A 15,726-nucleotide genomic window follows, 5' to 3' on the forward strand; every position below is an offset into this window, starting at 1 on the left:
GGTCGCCAGGCTACCAAAAAGATGTTAAGATTTTGGAAAAGGTTAGAGAAGAGAGACAAAAATGATAAAGCAGATACGTCCAATCTTGGCAACTTTAAGACTAGTGGACTTCAACTCCCAGATTTCCCCAGCTTTCTGGGAGTTGAAGTCCACAAGTCCTAAAGTTGCCAAGATTGGGCAGTCCTGTGATTGAAGGGGCTGGAAACTAAACCATACAATGAAAAATTGAGGAAACTGGTCTCGCAAAGATAAAAACTAAGGGGGCACGACAGCATCTAGCGATATTTGAGGGGCTGTCCCAGGAGAAAAAAAGAAGGGGGGGGGTCCCCCTATTCTCCAAAGCCCCCGAACAAGAAACAATGGATGGAAACTAATCGAGGAGAGAAGCAACCTGGAACTAAGGAGGAAAAACGTCTTTAATTGTGAGAACAATTCATCAGGGGAACTCCTTGCCTCCAGAACTTGTGGGTGCTCTTAACAAACTTCATTGACTCACTTAAGAACGGGGGCCCCAAAGGGCGTAAACATGAGGCTCCCTTGCACAAAAGCTTCCCCAGACTCGCTTCCCAACTGTCTCGCTTAGCAGTGGAAATTTTGGGCTGAATCGGGGGTCCTAAGTCAAGAACTACCTGTTACCAGACCCAGAGGCTAACACCCCACCCCCCCAAAAAAAAATGGGGAAGACGGCTTGTTTGCTTTAGGCCGCAAAATTGATTGGACAGACATGGGGTAGAAGGAACCCCAGTCCTTTTGGGAAACTGATTTTCCAAGGAGAAAAGCAAGAAAAAATAAAAAATCATGTTTTCCCCCTTTTCCTCTTTCTTCTTTCTCTCTCTCTCTTTTTTCAAATCGTTGCGGCAGCTTCAGAGGCTCCGTGCACAACGGCTGCCTCGGTTATCTGTACAAATTTACTTGTAACTAACAAACAGAGACCGACTTGACAGACAATCGGGAACAATATGAGCTCCGCTAATTGCAGCAATTTCCTCTGTCATTTTCTTTAATTCTTTCATTTTTCCTCTCTCAAAATAACCCCACAGGTCAGACAGAATGCTCCTATAATTAAAAGCATTTAATGCAAGAATTAGAAAGCTGCTCACATTATGGGGAAGGGAAGGGGACAGAAGCTGGGGGGGGGTATTGTTAGCCCCCCCACCCACCCTCTTTTCAGATTTGCAACTTGCCAACTTTTCAAAGCCCTAAAACAGCATTTCACCCCACCCCACCCAAAAAAAAGAAAGAAGAAGAGAGAGAGAAAAGGAAGCAAAGGGAAGAGAAGAAGGAAGGAAAAGAGAAAAGAAGAAAGAAAGGGGAGGAGAGAAGGAAAGAAAAGAAAGGAAGCAAAGGAAAGAAAGAAGAAAAAAAGGAAGAAAGGGAGGGAAGGAAGGAAGGAAGGAAGGAAGAAAGGGGAAGAGAGGAAAGAATGGAAAGAGAAGAAGAAAGAAAGGAGGGGAAGGGAGGAAAGGAGGAAAAGAGAAGGAAAAAAGGAAGGAAGGACAGAAAGAAAGAAGGAAGAGAGGGGGAAAATTAACTTGGAAAATAGGAGATTTTTTTCTTTCCTATTGTTTTTTTTCCTCATTTTTTTTTCAGCCAAGGAAGCCCTAAAAAAAAGCCAAGAGGGAAGGAAAACCAGGGGAGGAATCACCTGGGATGTTAACCCTGCCTGATGACGTCATCTTGGAAAGATTGCAGATCTGCATGACATCATCGGGATACATGGGACTTACAGGTGGGGGTCAACACCCCTTTGCCCCTCTTATGACTGGGGTGCAAAGCCAATGAATTTGTGCGTCAATGAAATGCAACTTTTATCCCTGTTGCAACGAGACACAAAACGGCCAAAGGAGAATCTCCTGAGAGTGGGTGGGCTTTATTTGAAACCGGTGGGGGCCAGTGGGGGGGGTCGAGGTCTCCAAACCTGGCCTCTTTAAGAGTTGTGGGCTCTGAATGAGCGTTAACGTCACAATTTTGCTGAGATTATTGGAGCTGCAACCCGGCACGCGGCCGGCTCGGCCTAATCACCGAATTCTTTCGCCGAAAGCGTAATTATGTGGGAGACTAAAGCTGCCAGGAACACCGGGGATGATGGGTTCACAGCTGCAGCCCATTCTTCTCGGCCGGCCTGTGACGGAATTAGCTGCAGCTGAGAGGCCAAAGAGTTTGCCCGTCTCCCTTGGGGTTGGCGGAGTTTGTGGGAATCAGAGCTGGAAGAGACCTTGGAGGTCTTCTAGTCCAACCAGCTGCCGAAGGAGGAGATGGGAAATGGGACTGAGGTGGGGAGAAGGGAGCAGGATAACGGTCTCTGTCCCAGGGATCCTAGGTACGGTGTTGGCTACTCCTGCTGGCTACTCAGAGGCTGCTTGTTGCATTCGCCATCCTTGCGATGCTGTTTAAGAGCCCTGTGGTGGAATGGGGCCTGGATTCCCAGGAGGGAGGGGCTGCTTCCCGGAGGGCTAAGTGGCAACGGGGCTTGGAATGACAGCTAGGGAGGAAGGAAGGAAGGAAGGAAGGGGGTTCAACGGCTTCCAGGATATACAGTATCTGTAGTTATGCAAATAATCTCTTTAGGGTCGTGGTGGCATCTCAGCTTGGTGGTTTCCTTGTAGACGTTTCATGACCCACCTAGGGAACATCTTCAGTGCTGGAAGGGAGGGGGGTTTGTGGAGAGGAGGAGGAGGAGGAGACTGTGGGTACTTGGTGCTCTTTGAGCCTTGGTTTCATTACCCCACACGGTCCCATTGTCAGTGCTAGAAGGGAGGGGGTTGTGGGTGGGGGAGGGGGAGGAGGAGGAGGAGGAGGAGGAGGAAGAAGAAGAGGAGGAGGAGGAGGAGGGCGGCTGTGGGGTCCTTGGTGCTTTTTGAGCTTGACTTGTTTTCTTGCAGACGTTTCATTACCAAACTAGGGAACATCCTCAGTGCTGGGAGTGAGGGAGGAGAAGGGCAGGAGGGAGAGGAAGGTGTGGCACAGTGTGGCAAGGCATGCTTCCCCCTTGGCACAGCCAGGCCAGCGATGCCATGGGGCATGGGAACCAGCCCCCTTTTCACCCAACCCCTTGGCCAAACTTGGTTCCAGGTTCCTTGGGCCCTTGAGCCCCCTCTGCCTGCCCTGTTCCCCCTCGCCTTCCTTCGCCCACACGGTTGCGAGAGACATCGTACACCGACTTGTATTTACATATATTTTATTAACTTGCCTACATTTATTTACTTGTACCCTGCCTTTATTAGTTTGACATGTATTTACGACCGTCGGTCAAAAGTTGAACTAGGAGCCCTGTGGACTTTGTTATTGGGGGGGGGGATTTTTTTAAGATCAAAGGGACTTGGATTACTGTGGGGCTGTGGACGCCATTTTGACTTTTTTGACTGTCCTGGGGAATGCCTCTGCTGTGCGGCCCTTCGCCAGGTCCCTAAAATGACCATTTCAGCCCCCCACCCCCCTTTCCTAAGCCTTTGCTTTTCACTCCCCCACCCCAATTCATGAAGTGACTCGGGGAGGGGGGGGAGTGAAATTAAAAAACACAAAGCAGGTTACATTTTCCTTGTCAAATTAGGGGCAATTTGAAGAATTGGTCTCCCTCCAGAGGTTTCGTAAGGCAGCGACTGATTTATCAGCAGGACTTTCATTGGGGTTCTGCCCCCTTACAAAGTCCCAGGAAGAGACTGACCCCCCCCCAACAAAAACCTGCTGCTAATTGTGCTAATGCAATTGATTAGGGCCTCCCCCCACCCCAAGGCGGAGAGGGGAATTGGGAGGGGATTCTTTGCAGTCGGTGTGTGTTGTGTTGAGGACTACAGTTATGCGAGGTATAAAATGATGTTTCTTTGGTTCCAGGGAGGGAGGGAGAAAGGAAGGAGGGAAAACAAAAAGGGAAGGAAGGAAGGAAGAAATAAAAATTGAATGAAAAAAGAAAAAAGGAAGGAAAGAAGGAAAAAAAGAAAAAAGGGAAGGAAGCAAAAAAGGAAGGAAGGAAAGAAGGATGGAAGGAAAACAAAAAAGGGAAGTTAGAAAAAAGGGAAGAAAGAAAAACTGAAGGAAAAAAGAAAGAGGAAGGAAAGAAAAGAAAAACGGAAGGAAGCAAAAAAAGGAGGGAAGAAAGGAAAACAGCCAGCATGTGCTGATAGAGCTAGGATATTATCCATAAATACTACCAACATTCTCAGAATCTTGGCATAATGGCGGCTAACCAGCCCCTGCCCTCCCCCAAAATACTTCCAAACCCCCTGCCCACCTCCTCTTGGGATAATGAGTCATCGCGCCTGGCATATTTCCTTTCCACCACTCAACCATTCCAAGCCTTTTTCTCCAGGCCCCATTCTGTACAGGTTTCTAGTCCTCATTGCAAAACACAAACTCATGAAGCGCCAGGCACCCTCCCTCAACCAAGGGCAAAACTCCTGAGCCATTTCAGGCCCCCGACCTTTTTAAAGAAAACAGGGATGCCCAGATGCAGCGAGCGACAGGTTTTAAAAAGTTATTTTCGGTCTCCATTTGGCAACTATGAGGAAGATGAGTTCCCTGCAGATTTGGGATGTCCCCCCAAGCCCCCCCCCCATGAGCTGGGGAGGAAGGAGAGAGTAGAAGAGGACCAAAATCCACCCCCCATCTCCCCCAGCCCTCTCTCCTTAGTGCTGGAATCCGCTGTTGCAGGAGGGGAGGGGGTAGAAAGGATAGCCCCCCCCCCCACCCATCTCCCCCAAAACAACAGACAGATGTTATCCCTAATGCTCAGCACCCTCGTTATGTGGCTGGTAATTACCCCACAGCTAATGATAGTAATCAGAAAATCCCGCAAGCCGTATTCTTCCCAGGCAGTTAATTTATTTAATTACAGATTTTGAAGCCCCATTATTTAAATGGCGATTTATTGCCTGGCTAATCAATGCCACTTTGCCTGGGTAAGGGGCCGGGGGCTGGCTGTGTGCTGGAATGGAGACTTCCATTGGCCTGGGCCTGAGGGGGCTGGGCAGGGGGCTGGACTAGATGGACTCCAGGGGCCCCAACAAGCCTTCCGTTTTGTGCGTTCTCTCCTTGCAAAATCTACACAATGGAAAGAAAGGAACTTTGCAGGGAGCCCTCGACTTTTTCAGTTAGTGACCGTTTGAAGTTATGACGGCGCTGGAAAAAAGGGACCTGGGACCATTTCCCACACTTATGACCGTGGCAGCATCCCTTGGCCACAGGATCAAAATTCAGATGATTGATGACCGACTCCTACTTATGACGGTCACAGTCTCCCGGGGTCACCTTTTGCGACCTTCAGACAGCCAAGTCAACGGGGAAGCCAGATTCACTTAACAACCGTGCTGCCAACTTAACCAAGGCCACAATTCACTGAACAACGGCATCAAGAAAGGTCGTAAAACGGGGCACAACTCACTGAACAAACGTTTCGCTTAAGAATGGAAATTTGGGGCTCAATTGGGGTCCTGGGTTGAGGACTTCCTGTCATTTGCCATTGCCATCTTCCTCGGGCTGTGAATGAGTGACTGGCTCAGGCCCAAAGGAGGATTAGAACTCATTCACCAACCTGGCTCTCTTTTTCGTTTTACTTGCAATAAAATTCGGGTTTTCACCCGGCCCCAGCCAGATGCCCTCCGGTGGCTCTGCAGCTCCGGTTGCCCACCGTCCAAGCCCCCACGTGGTCAGTACTCCTCCCTGCCCCCTCCCGCCCCAGTCCCCTGCACCCACCGTTGCCCGCTGGGGCGGGGCCCTCTGCCCGCAGGGTCCAGGGTGGGTCGCCCTGGAGGGCGAAGGTGCGCATCTTCAGGTAGGTGATGGTCAGCCGGACGATGGAGGCCTTGTCCAGCTGGCTGGTGATGGCACCGGGCAGCGGCAGGAGCTTGGCCAGTTCGTAAAACTCGAAATTCTCCTTGCCTCGGCGGGAACGAGCTGCATTGCGGGACTTTTCCTTGCGTAGAGCCTGCAGGCTGGGGAAGGAAAGAAGGAAGGAAGGAGAAATAGAGAAGGGTGGAAGAGATAGAAGGAAAGGGAAAAGGAAGAGGGAGGGAAGGAAGGAGGAGAAAGAGAAAAGGGAGAGAGAAGGAAGGGAGGGAGGAAAGAAAGGAAAGAAGGAAGGAGAAAAAGAAAAGGGAGAAAGAGTAGGAGGGAGGAAGCAGAAATATAGAAGGGAGGAAGAGAAAGAAGGAAGGAGAAAGGCAGAGGGAGGGAGGAAGGAGGAAGAGAGAAGGGAGGAGGAGAAAAAAGGAAGTGGGAGGGAGGGTGGGAGAGAAGGAAGGGAAGGAAGACAGGAAGAAGAGATAGGGAAAGAAAGGGAAGGAAGGAAGGAAGGAAGGAAGGAAGGAAGGAAGGAAGGAAGGAAGGAAGGAAAATGAGTTGAGCTGAGGGATAATGGGCCAGTGTGGTCCTCCAACTCCCATGCACCCCAGCCAGCATGGTCAGGGATAATGGGAGCTGTAGTCCAAAACCCATGTACCAGTCCTGGGAATTTAAACACGGGTATCATTAATTGTTCAACGTTTTCTACCAAACAGCCAACCAAATGGACTGCCTTGACAAATGGAAAGATAGGGGAGTTGGGCGCTCCGGCCCCTCCAAAGTTGCCCATCTCCCACCCCCCATCGTTCTCCCAAGGGGTCCATGCCCACAAGGAAGGAGGGTCCCAGCACCCCTCCGACCTTCCAAACAGCCCCTCGAGGGAGGCTGAGAGAGCATGTCAGGGCATAAGGAGAACAAACGCTCTCGGCCATCGGAGCGACCCCTGGCCCCCTTGCCCAATGCCCACCGTTGGATGCCAACTTACCAGGGCACCGGCTGGTTCTTGACCAACAGGCCCTGCAGGAAATCCCACTCCACACTGACGCACTTGAGCTCGCTGCCGTAGAGGGAGGCCATGGCGCCCAGCAGGGACCATCCAGCTAGCGCTGGACAGACCAGGCTCTCCAGCCGCTCAGGACGTTCTCCGGTCAGCGATGCCCTTCACGGAGGCAGCCGTCTGAAAGACATGGGGGGGGGGTGGAAGTCCCTGTCACATCCCTTTCTCTTAATACAGGCCGTCCTCGACTTACGAACCCAATTGAGCCCAACATTTCCGTTGCTAAGCGAGACACCTGTTGTGAGTTTTGCTCCAGTTTTACGACCATTCTTGACCCAGTGGTTAAGTGAAACATTGCCGTTGATAAGTTAGTCACTGGTTGTTAAGTGAATCTGGCTTGACAGAAGGTTTCCGAAGGGGACCACGTGACCCCGGGAGGCTACAACTGTTGTAAATATGAGTCCGTTGCCAATCCGAATCTTGATCATGTGTGACCGGGGGGAGGGGGGCGTGTTGCAAAGGTCGTAACTTTGAAAAATCGTCATAATTCAATTTTGGTGCTGTAACTTTGAACAGTCACTAAACTGGAAACTTTGTGGACTTCAAGTCCCAGAATTCCCCAGCTAGCATGCAGGGGTCCTGAGTTCCTGATCCAAGGGAGGGGAAAAACCCTCAAGTTTCTAGTCCTTATGCTTGGAGGGGGAGGAGAGGAAGAGCCAGGTGTTTAGAAGATGGGTTGTTTTTTTTAGCTGCATTAATTATTATCCTTTGTGAGGGAGGGGCAGAAAGAGAAATATTTTTACACTTATGACCATCACAGCATTCCCCACCGTCCTGTGATCAAAATTTGGGCAACCGGCATGCCTTTATGATGGTGGCAGAGTTGCCTGATCACCCTTGGTGAGCTTCGCAGCCGGCTTCCCACAAGCAAACTCACCACGGGAAGCTGGATTTGCTTAACGACCGCCCAATCCATTTAACAACCACAGCACCCGCTTAACGACCATGGCAAAAAAATATCGTAAAATGGGGGATGCTGCTTGATTAACAGCCACCTTGCTTAGCAATGGAGATGCCGGTCCCTGTTTATGGTCGTAAGTCGAGAACTACCTGTCAATCCTGAATCTGGACACTCAAAGCTCCAGAAATCTGGACTATGGATTCACGCTTCATCCCAGGCTTTCCCCGAACAATCAGAGGAGGAACCCAGAGAACGGCCCTTCGAGTGGCAAGCAAACGTCAAGGGAAGAGAGATGCAACGGGGGCACTAAAATAAACAAACGAGAGTTTGCAGCCGGTGGAGAAGGGAGCGTGGTCAGTCGGCCAATTTCCCCAAAGCGACAACGAGGCTGCATCCCTCAACGGTTAAATGCACGGACGTGACTCTCAGCTGGGAAGGCCCATTTCTCTCACCCTTCCTGGTTACAGAATAACAGGAGCTGGAAGGGACCCTTGAGGTCTTCTAGCCCAACCTCTGTTCAGGCAGGTCTCAAAGTTAGCAAGAACAAGATCGAAAGGCGACTTAAAAGCTCAGATTAAACGATTCCGCGAAGATCCGCCTGCAGCCCTTTTAAGCTGGCAATCAAAACCCACAAAGGGTTCAGATAGACTGCTTCTGACCCTGGAGGCTTGGTTTGTCGATGGCTGCTCGTTGCATTTCACACAAATGGTTGTCCAATCTCTTCTTAAAAACCTCCAGTGTTGGGAGCACCCACAACTTCTGGAGGCAAAGAGAGACCCCCAACGAAAGCAACCCACCCTAGTCCTAACCCCACCAAGTTGCTCTTCTCAAGTTCCTAACTTGCCCCAAATGTGAGATCAACAGAATCAGAATCAACGTGTTTTAAAGAGCCAGAATTTGTAGCCCCCATCGGAGCAGCTCCTTGCTTTCCGAAAAAGAAGGATGACACAGATATGGGGCCCCTATTTATGGTGAGGGTCTGGTAACCAGGGGCTTACTCCCTTCCCCAGCGAGTGCTAAGGTGGGAGGGGCGGCCTCCCTGGTTAAGGGAGTCTTTGCCCCCTGTTAGCACCAGGCGGGTGGCCGACCCAGACTTTCGGGCCAGAGGTGGCTGCAGAATTGCCACAGACCCTCGGCCCTTCCTGCTTCTCCATCGCTTCAACCGCAAATCTATCAAGGCAGGAAGCGCCTGTAACTTACTTCTCAACTGAGAGAGAGAGAGAGAGAGAGGGAGGGAGGGAGGGAGAGAGAGGGGGGGGGAGGAATGACATTCCCGGGACGAGCGTTACCTAACGGAGCGAGGAGGCCGTAGGAAAACTGTTCAACATCCTGACACCGAGCCAGGAAGATGGAAAGCCTGTTTGCCACGGATGGCTACATGCTTGCAACACGCACCTGTCTCAGCCCGGCACGCTGGACAAGCCCGGGAGCAGCGCCTTCTGCCAGCCAACGATCCCGCCGGGGGCCACCCATCCTCCCTCCGTCCCCTTCCCCACGCATCCAACGCGCGAGCGCCCACGCATACCGATCCGGAGGCACGCACAACTGCACTCGCACCCCGTCTCCCATACCAATACAAAACCCACGCCTCTTGCGCATATAAAATGGAGATCATCAATAGACACACCGCCTGGCGCATACCAATGGGCAGCCTCCGGAGTTTGGCTAGCCACCTTTGCAAGCTCGGGCAGGGCAAAAGGGGGCAGGGGGTGAAGGCCCTCCCGAGTCCTGAAACTTTGCAAAGGCTGGCTTGGGGGGAGGCAGGGGAGCAGCAGGGGTGCAGGGGCAAAACGAGGGATTGTAAAGAGAGTCTCTCGGCCCCCAATTTGGAAGGGGGCAAAGGGAAAGCGATGGGGGGGGCACAGGCAGACCTGCCTTTCAGAGGGTGGCAACCAGGAAGCGGTTTAAACTTAACTGCAGCTGGCAGGATTGCAGGAGGGCCACCTTGGGTCCAGGGTACCCCGAATCTGAAAGAATCTGGTTGCATCTTCCCAAAGTCAATTCAGCCTTTGAATAAAAAGTGCCAGTCTGACAAAAAACCAGTTTTTTTTCCCTGATCCTCGGCTTAAGGAGAAGAAGGGGTTGGGTCAAAGCTCTTCTGAAGCATCCAGATTACCTTCCAAACAGCACAGAAATACCATGTTTCCACAGGCCAGAACTTTCTCCCAGCAAATTCATCTCCTCGTGGTCCCCAGATTTTCACAGGGAGGTGAGGGGGGGGGAGAAAGAAGCAAGGGGGTGCCCCCCAACACGCACCGGGCAACTACAGGCAGACCTGACCCGCATGTCTGCTACTACGCTCTGAAGCCGAGCTGTCAAGACACCCCCCACTCACTCACTCACTCCCAGCCGTGGGGTTCACAGGAGCACTCCTGCTTCCAGCTGAGATCGTGCCAACCCCCGGCAAGGAGGATTCGAACCCAGGCCATCTAGACCCCAAGGCGAGCAGCCTTTGAAATGACACCCCCCCCCCTTTGCATGGTTGTGCAAAGAGCAAAGTAGCCACTAAAGCTTACTTACAGAGCTGGTCGCCAAGTGAGTGAGGGGCTCTGAAGCATTCCTGCTGCTACCACCCCCAGCCAGCCTGCCTGCCATTTTGAAGGATACCTCCTTCCGTGCTCTCTTCTCCCCCCCCCCACGTCCATCCTCAGTCCAGAGCATTGGAAGGGGCAGAAGAGGGACGGAGCGTGTGACCACGCCGGCTCCCCTCTGCAGAATTCCTGAGCCCTGGTGGCGGGCAGCTTGGTTAGCATGGCTCAAGGCTGACCTCTCCGAGTCTCTCCTGTCCATCTCACTCCTGTCTCCTGGACAGCACCAAATTCCTTACTCATCAGCTCTACCCCACAAATACGGGGGGGGGGGGCACAGATGCTGCAGCCATGGCAGAAGGTGGGGTCCCTTCTAGGTCTGCAGCCCAAGCCCCCTGACCCCCACAGGGATCGAGTGGGGCAGGGGGGAGCAAGCAGGCTTCCTTCTGGCTCTTCCCTGTCTGGAAGTGAACTGGGTGGGGTGGGGGGGGGGCTGGAGAACCGGAGGAAAATGTTTCACTGCGGACAGACTTACTCGTGCCAATCCCCGCTGGGGTTTTTTGCCCTCTGAAACCGTTCGGATGCAGGAGGCACCCCCACAGCCAAGCGAGACCCCAAACCCATTTTCAGTGGGGCTTGGTAGTGCCCGGATGGAGGCCCCCTTCCCTCTCGAAATCAAATACAAAGAACCAAACCAATCCCAAACCAATCCTTTGGGTGGGATATTGATCTTGTGGAATTTCAAAAACCAGCCAATGTCGTTGAACTGGACAATTTGGGGGAAAGAAACAGCAGTTGGAACTAATATACAGCCCTTCCAAGGTCCTATTCCAGTCATGGGGGGCCCCAAGCCCCTAACACCCACTTGAACCATTCTCCCTGGGGGGGGAGGGGGCTTCCAAAGGGCCCTTTTTTCAATGAAACCGCCTGCAAACCCAACCTTCTGCCCACATTGGACAAACAAACACAAGTTTTTTTCGGGATACCTCCACCGGCTGCCCAGGTGTTTAAGGAAGCTGAAATGCCACAGCAATTTTTTCCAAAAGAGAAAAAAAAGAGGAATTTAATGCATGCAACCTGCCAATTCCGTTTCAGGATATCCTCCCCAATAGAAATGTGCATTTTCCAGAAACGGCACTGATAGGCAGCAGCTCCCAAGGAGAGCCACGAAAGGTGGGAGCAAGTGGGACCTGATCATCCAACCGTGACCATTTCCACCAATCGTTGGGGGAGGGGGGTGTCAATAAAAGCACCCACCGTTTTGGTGATCTCAAGGATTCCCTATTTCGAGCCCCCTCCAGTTGTCACCAAAGAGCCACCAAAAACCACATAACCATTTCTGGGACCCATTTCTGCCAACAAGGCATCAGTTCAAAAAACTTGGAACTGAGTCTGCAAACTCTCTTTTTAAAAAAAGATACCAACCTTAAAAACCGTTTTAAGGCTATTTCTTTGACCAAGCTGTGCCCCTCCCCTCCTCCAGACAAGCACCCCCCCCCCCGACAGACAGCCCCCTCCCCAACTCACCCCTGGATCTTCCAGAATGCGGGCCCTTGGATTGGGGGAGGGGGTCTGATTCACCTTTGTCTGACCTGCTTTAGCTTCAGGTGTCCCGACCTGCCCTTCCCCAAGGCTGGTGGGGGGTCTGGGGTCTTTGCCAGAAGAAACGTTCTTGGATCAGGGAGGGGGCTGCGGAACTCCAAGTTTTGGCTTCTTCATTCATGCCTTGACAACTCCCGGCAGGGATGGTGGAAAAGGGGCTTGTCATCCAGAGCAGCCGTGGGGGCAGCCACTGCCTCAGTTTCCCCCCTCCCTTGGCATCCAGCAGTTGGGTGAAAGACGGCAGTCGAAAGCACGTTGGCACCTGTTGCCTCCGGCCCAAGCTTGAAGGGGGGAATTTCCAGCAAGGTAGAGAGTGCCTCTGAGGGCACGCAGAGTGCCTTTCCCTGACCGCTCAACCAGTCTAATCGAACTCCCCCAAATCGCCCAGTCAAGGCTGGCAGCTCCCAAATTTGGCCACAGAGCCAACAACTGACCCCTTGGCACAGCGGAGGGCACCGAGAGAGGCGTGGGAAGCGCCTGGCTCCAGCAGAGAGAGAAAGAGAGTTCTAGCATTCTTCGCCCAGGGAAACGGAGATTTCTAGTATGGGCAGGTTGTGTTGGATGCCGCCCGACCCCCCCTCCCCCGTGTTCCACCCATTGCCCAATTGGCAGCCTGGCACGGAGGCAGGTGAGGCGAGCAGACGGCCCCTCCCCTTCCCCAGCTGGAATCAGCATGGGGCTCGTGTAGGCAGTGCGGGTGGCGGCATCTCAGCCAAGAGCCCGCAAGTTTCCTGTCACGCACGCGGCACAAAAAGAGCCACGCCAGGCACCCCAGGCGCCGCCGAGCCCCGCTTCAACTCACCGTCCTCCTCCGCCGAAGAGCCGCCCGAGAGTCGCGCAAGCCGCGGGGAAGCCTCTCGGCCGCTGGGGGCGCCACCTTGCCTCCCAAGGACTGGCCTCCCCAACCGGGCGCCCGCCAGCCCTCCCGACCCCAGCGCTGGATCCCCGGGCATCGCGGAGACCCTTCGGCCGCTTTCTCTCTCCTTCCTTCCTTCCTTCCTTCTTTCCCTTTTCTTCTCTCTCTCTCTCCTTCCTTCCTTCCTTTTCTGCTTTCTCTCTCTCCTTTCTTCCTTTTCTTTCTCTCTCTCCTTTTCTTCCTTCCTTCTTTCTCCTTCCTTCTCTTCTTTCTCCTTCCTTCCTTTTCCTTTTTCTCTCTCTCCTTCCTTCCTTTTCTTCTTTCTTTTTTTCTCTCTCCTTCCTTCTTTCCTTCCTTCCCTCCCGCGGCCCAGGGTCTCCCTCACCCGGACTGACCCCATGGGCGGAGGGCAGACCCGAAGCCCCCCCACCCAGATCGGCGCCCTGCTCATCTCTTACAACCGCCGGAGCGGGCGCCGCATCAGGGCAGGAAGCGCCTCCGGGGGTCGCCGCGGCTTGGCCCGACCCCCGCCGCCTCCCCGGAAAACTTCCCCCGCCAGCCCGGGGCTCTCCAGCCGCCTCCCGCAGCCCATTGCAGGCGCGCCAAACCCCCCCCCCCCACGCCCGGGGTTCTCCCCCCGTCCCTTCCCCAGCGCCAGCCCCCTCCCCACAAAGGCTGCCGGAGAAAGGGCTGGCGAGGCGCCCCCCTTCCCTTCCCCCGGGGAGGTTAACTCTTCCTCCCAACCGGCTCCTCCTCCTCCCCACCGCACGCCCCCCAGCTCCGCCCGGGACCCCCGACTCTCCCGACGGCGCCCCCAGCCCCCAATTCCGCCCTTACCGCCCGGCGGGCAGCCACGTGCTCGGGGGCGCCTCCGGGCGAGAGTCACCGGCAGCCGGCGCGACCCCCGCCTGGGGCTGGCCGCCCACCGCTGCCTCCGGGGCTCCTCCGTCATGGGTCGGTCGGGCTCGGCAGCAGCCCCCTCCCCACTGCCGCCCGCCTGGCGCTTTTCCCGGGGCGAGGAGCAACGGGCGCCACGTTGCGCCTCCAGCCGCCGGTGGGCAGCCTGCAGGAGGAGGGGGCGGGAGGTGGGGGCAGAGGCAGGCCGAGCGGCTTGACGAGGCGGAGGGGTGTGTGTGTGGAGGCAGCCCAACAGCGGCCGAGACCCTCGCCGGCATCCTGCACGCAAGAGAGCGATGCACGTGTGAACGGCGGCGAGGGGGGTTAGGAAGCCAGCCCAGGTGGCCGGACAGCAGGAAACGGGCGGCTTCGAAACCGACCCGAGTCTTGGAAGTGGGGGTGTAGAGGCAGCCAGCCCCCCCCCCCCCAAGTTTAATCTCAGGGGACCAACTTTCAAAGAGGAGACTCTGCAGAAGGTGGGGAGGTGGGAGATGGGGTGGAGGGGACATATGGAGGGAGATCCAGGACCCCCACCTGCACAGGTGACTGAGTCAGCTTGACACCTTCCGTGGGTCTCTTAAGCCGTGGTTTATGGGTGGGCCCCCAAAGTGGTGGGGAAGGGTGATCAGGTAGGAAACGGCTGACCATGTCATATCTACGAATATAACTGGAAGGGATGTATTATGTGTGTGTGTGTGAGAGAGAGAGAGAGAAGGGGTGGAGACAGAAAGAAAGAGTAAGAGAGAAAGAGAAAGGAAGGAAGGAAGGGACAGAGAGAAAAGAGAGAGAGACAAAGAGAGAAAGAGAAAGAGAGAAAGAAAGAGAAAAGGAAAGAGAAGGGAAGGAAGAAAGGAAAGAAAGAAAGAAAAAAAGTGGGAGAGACATACAAGGAAGGAAGGAAGGAAGAAAGAAAGAAAGAAGAAAGTTTGCTATACAAGAGCATTGTTAAGTGAGTTTCACCACATTTTACAAGTTGGCCACGCTTACTTCTTGAACCCAGGTCCCACCTTCTAGGGTTCAAACTTGGCAAGTTTAAGACTTGTGGATTCTTCAGAGCTGGCTGGAGAATTCTGGGAGTTGAAATCCACAAATCTTAAAGTTGGCAAGTTTGGAGACCCTGATATATATGTGTGTGTGTGTGTGTGTGTGTGTGTGTGTGTATGTATGTATGTATGTATGTATGTATATGTATATATGTATTTAAAAAGGCTGGTATGTCCCTGGCATTTTTCCAGTCCTTATGGTCTGGGGAAGAAAGTTAACATTTGTTAGAATCTTGTCACATTTGATTTTTTCCAAGGATTCTCAGGCGAATGTCCATCCGGATTTGAGAAGGGACAGATTTTTCCACAGTCAGCAGAACAAAATAATTTCATTTTCAGTTTTATGCGCTGTTCTTCAGATTCTCATGCGTTGGCCATCGTTCAAAGGGAAGATAAAACATTCATGGCTTTTTTTCTTCCTTTTATCTCCTTGCAGTTGTCCCCTGTTTATTTCCCTCCAACCCAAACGCCTTTTCTGAGCGGCCAAGAGGTCAGCCCATGGAGGCTCACGGGTCTCCGCCTGAAAGTTCAGAGAGGAACTTGGAGATTCCCCAAAAGTCCGATAGCCTCTTCCTGGGAGGGAGGGATTTTTAAAAAAATAGAAACCGAGGCAACGGAGAGGATGCCAGCGTGGCTAAACAGCAGGGTCAAGGAAAGCCGTTGGGAGCTAGCTTCAATAAATAGACGGCATGGAAGAGAAGATCAGCCTCTGTCCAAATTTGCACTAACAAATATATCGGAAGTAGCATAGAAGCCTGGGTTTGCAAGGGATCTTAGAGGTCATCTAGCCCACCCCCCTCTGCTCAGAGATGGAGCCCCTTTGACCCCTGGAAGTTCTCAGGTCAGGAAACCCCCTCCTTATTTTGAGCTCAAATTGTCCTTTTCCTTCCTAGCTTCTCCCCCTCCCCCTTGGGAGCTTTGGAAAATAAATTTGTTTGTTTGCTTAATTTCTGCCCCTTCCATGTCACCTAAGTAGGCGCTTTGCAGAGGCACAATAATTGCATAATAATGTGCTGTTTATAACAGCCCAATTACTACGTTAAAGTGCCTAGATTAGCCCCAAGGAG

The 15,726-nt window shown here is 53.2% G+C and overlaps 1 protein-coding gene across 1 annotated transcript in view; it reads right to left on the reverse strand.

The window, feature by feature from the left end:
* Positions 1–6,864, reverse strand: part of NPAS1 (neuronal PAS domain protein 1) — a 28,714-nt gene extending 21,850 nt beyond the window's left edge. Inside the window, exons 1-2 of the mRNA XM_081961504.1 lie at positions 6,761–6,864; positions 5,689–5,927 (exon numbers count right to left, since the gene is read on the reverse strand). Coding sequence (XP_081817630.1) covers positions 5,689–5,927; positions 6,761–6,852 — 331 coding nt within the window. The 5' untranslated portion in view covers positions 6,853–6,864. The remainder of the gene's footprint in view (positions 1–5,688; positions 5,928–6,760) is intronic.
* Between the last annotated feature and the right edge of the window lie 8,862 nt (positions 6,865–15,726).

Source organism: Natrix helvetica (genome assembly GCF_964273705.1).
Source record: "Natrix helvetica genome assembly, chromosome: 9".
NCBI classification, from domain to species: domain Eukaryota; kingdom Metazoa; phylum Chordata; class Lepidosauria; order Squamata; family Natricidae; genus Natrix; species Natrix helvetica.